Below are 5,487 nucleotides of genomic sequence, written 5' to 3'. Positions count from 1 at the left end.
ATTTTACGTTAAATTCAGTTTGAATAAATAATTTAATTAAATTTTTTTTGATAAAAAAAATTTTTTTTTTGGTGAACAACCAAGAGAAAAAACAAAAAAGTAGAAAAGAAAAAGAAAAGAAATCAGGTTCATCACAGTAAGAAAGGACAAACCACCTCTGGTGGCTGGTGCCAAAGGTGAACCTCATCAGTTTCGCTACCTCCAGATCTCATCTTTGCCAACCGATCTGCCACGACATTAGCTTCTCTCGGAATAAGCTCAAAACGAATATCCCAATCTCTTCTTAACTTCAAGTCAAAGATCAGTTGTATTACTTCTTTTTCAAGATGCCAAAGTGGAACTTGCCAACCAGTCACTAGCTCAAAAGCTGCTGCGCAATCTGTCTCACAGACAACAAGCTTAAGACCCGCCTCCCAAGCCCAAGCCAAACCTTTCCATATACTCCACAACTCCATCTTGATGACACTAGATCCAAATCAAAAGACAGCCACCTTTTGGAAAGCACAATGAGTCTCTAAAATGATAAAAATGTACGGATAAAAATTCTTTACCAATTGTTTCAGATGCACCCGAGCCAGCTTATTACTAGCTCCTCTCACATTCCAAGCTATAATATTTGCACAATCCATATTAATATTACTTGGAGTGAGACCCACACCTCAAATTATTTGAGGGTAGTGAGTGGGGTCTCCACTGTAACCACACTGTGCCCATTCTCAACCGGAGAATTCTGAAGAGAATTAGGCCTTAATCTCTTTAAATTGCTTCTGAATAGCGTTTTAGAAGTCCCCGCACCTTGCAAATAAGCCCCTACCCATTCTGAACCAGGTCCTTGCTTGCCACTCGTCACACCTTGACCAGAGGTAAAACCTGACGAAGCTAATTTAAAGTTCCTCGCTTGTTTTAACACTTGATTGCACTTACTTATGTGTAAAGATGATTCAACCCCATTGATGCCTTTCATAGCAGGTTCTCCTTTAGCAACATAATTAGAAGATTTATTCACATAAACTTTTTTGGACTTATCCTGGTCATGCCTACCCAAAAAGACCTTCTTGCCCTTTGCCTTTCTTTCCACCTTGGTCCACGTTGTATCCCCTGCATGTGCCCCTTCCATTACATGCACTTCCTTATCCTTATTCTTCTCTATCCCAATTGTAGCACTACCAAAAACAAAAGAGAGACTTCTGTCCAGTCACCATGTCGCGAAAGGAAACCTTTTGAAAGCCATGTTTTTCCTTAGAAACCCTAGTACCCTCCTCCTTCTCACCAGATACAAACCCCCCGACGCTCTCCCCCTTAATTCTACCGCCGGCATTACCGGTTACCTCACTATGTGTCACCCTCTTCGTGAACCCCCCCCGCTCACTCCGTCACTCATACCTAAATATATTAGAAGTAGTTTATAAATAAATTATTTTGTGTTTAAATTTTTAATTTTAAAAGTGTTTATTTTATAGAATTATGATAAAAAAAAATAATATTATGAGAGAAGTCATTTTTTTAACTTCTCTATAAACTCTTAAATAATTTCTTAAAAAAGTGCAATTTAATTTTAAAAATTATACCAAACATTAATATTATTACTTTTCATAAGTGAAAAATTTTAAAACTTTTTAAACGGGCCTAATTTTTTATGATCACGATTTTCCTAAACAAGTGCTTTTTTGAAGACTCTTGGAATAAAATTCTCTCTGGAATTGGACTGAAATTTTGTTTTATCAAAAAATAGAATAAATTCCAATTCTAATGCCCGCAGATAATATGTATAGTTCCCAAATACAGGCCTCACAAATCATAATTTCCATTTATTTATTTTAATTTGTATATGTATCATATTCTATACGGGATAATAATTGTTTTGGGATTATCTGAAACAGTAATTTAGACCTTAATGTGAGGTTTAAACTTTCTTTAAGGTAGCATCCAACTTGTGTTGGTGTTGAGGTGCCGCTGTTCGAGTTTTTCATGAGAAAGTGAGAGTGATATCTGCAAGAGATTCCGATACTTAAACTAGCAAAAGTTTTAGACAGGTTTTTAGTAGATTGGATTTTCAATATGCCTTTTGGAGTAGTTCCACCTTAAATGGTGGATGGCCGTTCCTCTTTTTTAGAAAAGTTGTTTAAATTTCCCTTCTAGATGGATAGAAGATATCTTAAAAAGTAGTTACTTATTCAAATAAGTAAGGCTGAACTGCTGTCCTTGTGCCCGACCTTTATGAGGTCGGGTAGGAGTAGATGAAACAGGATTTTAAAAGTACTACCCATACTGAAGTTCGAGCTTTTAAGAGGTCGGAGTCAAGCATTTGTAGATTTGTTTAATCTTTGGGATATAGTCAAGCTATGTCGGGTATGCCTCCTTTCTGGAGAAGGGCGGGTACTCGACGTGTTCTTCAAAATCCGAAACGACGTGTCTTTTCATGATACAACGCACGTAACTTTTGTAGTTTTTTTGGGATCTGCGCACATTATTAATGACGGGACATGAAATGACTTTTTTGTCCCTAATGTCTTATAAATATTCAAACTCATTTCTCTTTTTTCTTTTTCGTTTTTTCTAAAATGTTTGCACTCACTCTTTCTATTATTTCCGAAGAATCTCTTTTATCTTTCCTACAATTTCTACTGTTTTTTCAAGATTTTTATCTTGAATTCTTGTTTTAGACATTAGAAGCTTTAGATCATATAGGCTTTGCTGTTGCTATGCATCATTTCCTCTTTGCATTCTCTTTAAAGTTAGTGCTTTAATTCTTTTAAATTTCTATTTCTGTTTTTTGCATTTTAGGTGGTACTTCTTGCTTTTGTTTTTACTGGTGTTGGAAATGGTTTAATTGGCTTTTCAAAAATGGAGTTTTAGTTTTGATAACTTTGCCTTGAACCTAATCTTTATTTGTTATTATCACTGTGAATTTGAGTGTGGGGCTTTCTTTTGTGTTGCTCCTAAATAGCACCATTTTCTCTGAAGATGGTCCCATTTTTTATGTGATCTCGTTGAATATCCAGGGTTGTAGGAACTGTAATATTAAAAATAACCCGACCTCTTTGGATTTTGTTGTTTTACCTGTCTTGCCGACTTGTAGTAATGATATTTCCTTTTGTTGTACTGTAGGTGTAGCATTTATTGTAATACCCTACCACACAGAGCTTTATACCTAGGACGTAAATCATAGGTGGCGAGGCGCTACGACCTCTAAAACAAAAATATGTAAATAGATATATACGAAGAATAGTTTAACTAGGAGTCTTGAAAGAAAAGTTAAACGAAACACCAATAGAAAAAGTGCATCACTCTCGATCGGGTCAACGCAGAAAAGTAGATAAGATTGAATGGAAAGGATAATATATATATAAGATCAGAGTTCCAAAATATAGATATCAAGCTCTAGATTCGACTCGTAAAGCTAAGGCCGGCCAGAGTATATATATATATACACAATCCAAAATACGACTCGAACTACAGAATAAATACTTGTTTTTCTATATCAACCTCAAAGAGGGACAAAACATCATATATAAAGGGTGGAGAATCTGTATACATATATATACATAAACAAAATACAAATACTAAGTCCCAAAATAGTTCTTCGCTTCCAAGAGTCTCTAGAATGCTCAACGAGGTTCCTCTCAACCTGCATTTGAAAACAACAGAATATATATGGGATGAGAACCGGGAGTTCTCAGCATGGTAAAGGTGCCCGCATAGTTAACATAAAAAGTCTCAAAAAAGGCAGAGGTATTCCTAGAACTTCGATACTCAGATTTAAACTTAAGATCCAACTAAACCATAAATTAGGTAAAACTATCTAAGGGATTCAAGTTCTAATCTAACTTTAACCTAACATTTCACTTTCTGTCACCTCCAACCCTTCGAAACATTGGTGGAACAACCCTCAGCGTCACCTCCACCAGCATGAGGGATCTCTCAGTTGCAAACACATACAAAACAGACAAGGAAAGCACAAGTATAGATAGCAGTTATAGCAAATAGCTTAGGTAGCAGTTAATTACAGATAAGCAATTAGGAAAACCAAAACAATGCACACTTAAACAAATCATACAAATGCACATGATGTATGCCTGTCCTACTGGCCGTGAGCTCACGTATCGATTACTTTGCCAGAACCCAACACACCTGGTAACTAACCCGGATATCGTCTCTCTGATATACATCCACACTCTTGTGGATATAGTGTCTGTCACACTCTTGGGATATAGTGTCCGTCACACTCATGGAATATAGTGCATGCCGCATTTTCTGGAATAAAGTGTTCCCACACTCTTGGGATATAGCGTCCGCCATGCTCTTGAGATATAGTGCCCGTCACACTCATGGGATATAGTGACTGACACACTTCCCAGGGTAAAGTGCTCTCACACTCTTGGGATATAGTGCCTGCCCACTCTTGGGATATAATGCCCATCACACTCATGAGATATAGTACCCGACACACTTTACAACAGAGAGAAGATGATGCAACACAAGTGGAACATATTATACACAACCAATCTCACAAGCAGAATCACAACTTAACAGGATCAATCATCAATCCACCTCATGATAGTCACAGTCACTATCTATCATGGATATAGTGTCCAGTACACTCTTAGGATATAGTGCATGTCACACTTTTCAATCATAATCATTATCCTCATCTCTTATCCGAACCAAGTGGACAACACCACTGCCTCATATCCGGGGTCTCTTTCTCAATCAGATTCAATCTCATACCACATTTAATATTTTTGTACTTCTCAAACTTAAATAATCACTTCACCATCTTCCTTCACTACCAAGTTACTCTCCTCTTTAGGTTTACCCCTTTCTCTATGGTTAGGAACTAAATTTGGGACTTTTGAAGGTAACTATAGAGGTTTAGAAGCTAGAAAACATATTTAAATTACAAAATACAACTTTTCCAAAACAGGGTGGTCATGCGTACGTATGAGGTGCGTACTCATGGATGTAATACTACCAAACTTGCATACGCAAGCACCTCCCGCATACGCGGGTGTCCAAATCAGAGGAGGAGGTTCACGTACGCATTCACATCGTCATATACGCATGTGTTGAAAACTGGGCATTCTCGCGTACGCATGTTTACAAAAATAGCCAAACTCGCGTACGCGTCCACCCCATGCGTACGCGAAGGTATTGAAACAGAAGGAATTCTCGCGTATGCATGCATGTGTCTGCGTACGCATGCCTTGTATTTTTCAAAAAAGCTGCCAAGTCTGCAGAAATCACTTTTGCACACCAAACTTCCAATGCGCATAACTTTTTTGTTAAAAATTGTTTTTGGTCCATTTTTAAATGACATAAACTTCACGGACCCAATTTTTATTTGAAATAAGTTTGAAAAAGTTTGAGGATCTAGAAGCCAAGTTATGGCCCATCGAAGTTTGGTCAAAAATCAAGTTTTACCAAAAATACCAAACCTTCATTTTTACCAAAACTCCAATTCAAACCAATGTTTCACACCCCTAAAAC

At 37.1% G+C, this 5,487-nt stretch overlaps 1 protein-coding gene across 1 annotated transcript; it reads right to left on the bottom strand.

The window, feature by feature from the left end:
- Positions 132-455, bottom strand: LOC107633857. Its single transcript, XM_016337455.1, has one exon. The coding sequence runs from the start codon at positions 453-455 to the stop codon at positions 132-134; it is 324 nt and encodes a 107-aa protein (XP_016192941.1).

This window comes from Arachis ipaensis, chromosome B03 (assembly GCF_000816755.2).
Source record: "Arachis ipaensis cultivar K30076 chromosome B03, Araip1.1, whole genome shotgun sequence".
Classification (NCBI taxonomy): Eukaryota; Viridiplantae; Streptophyta; class Magnoliopsida; order Fabales; family Fabaceae; genus Arachis; species Arachis ipaensis.
This window is presented reverse-complemented; position numbering and strand designations above follow the sequence as displayed.

Bases quoted from the DNA above. Each gene is read 5' to 3' on its own strand.
- LOC107633857 (XM_016337455.1), bottom strand. From the start codon at position 455: ATGGAGTTGTGGAGTATATGGAAAGGTTTGGCTTGGGCTTGGGAGGCG.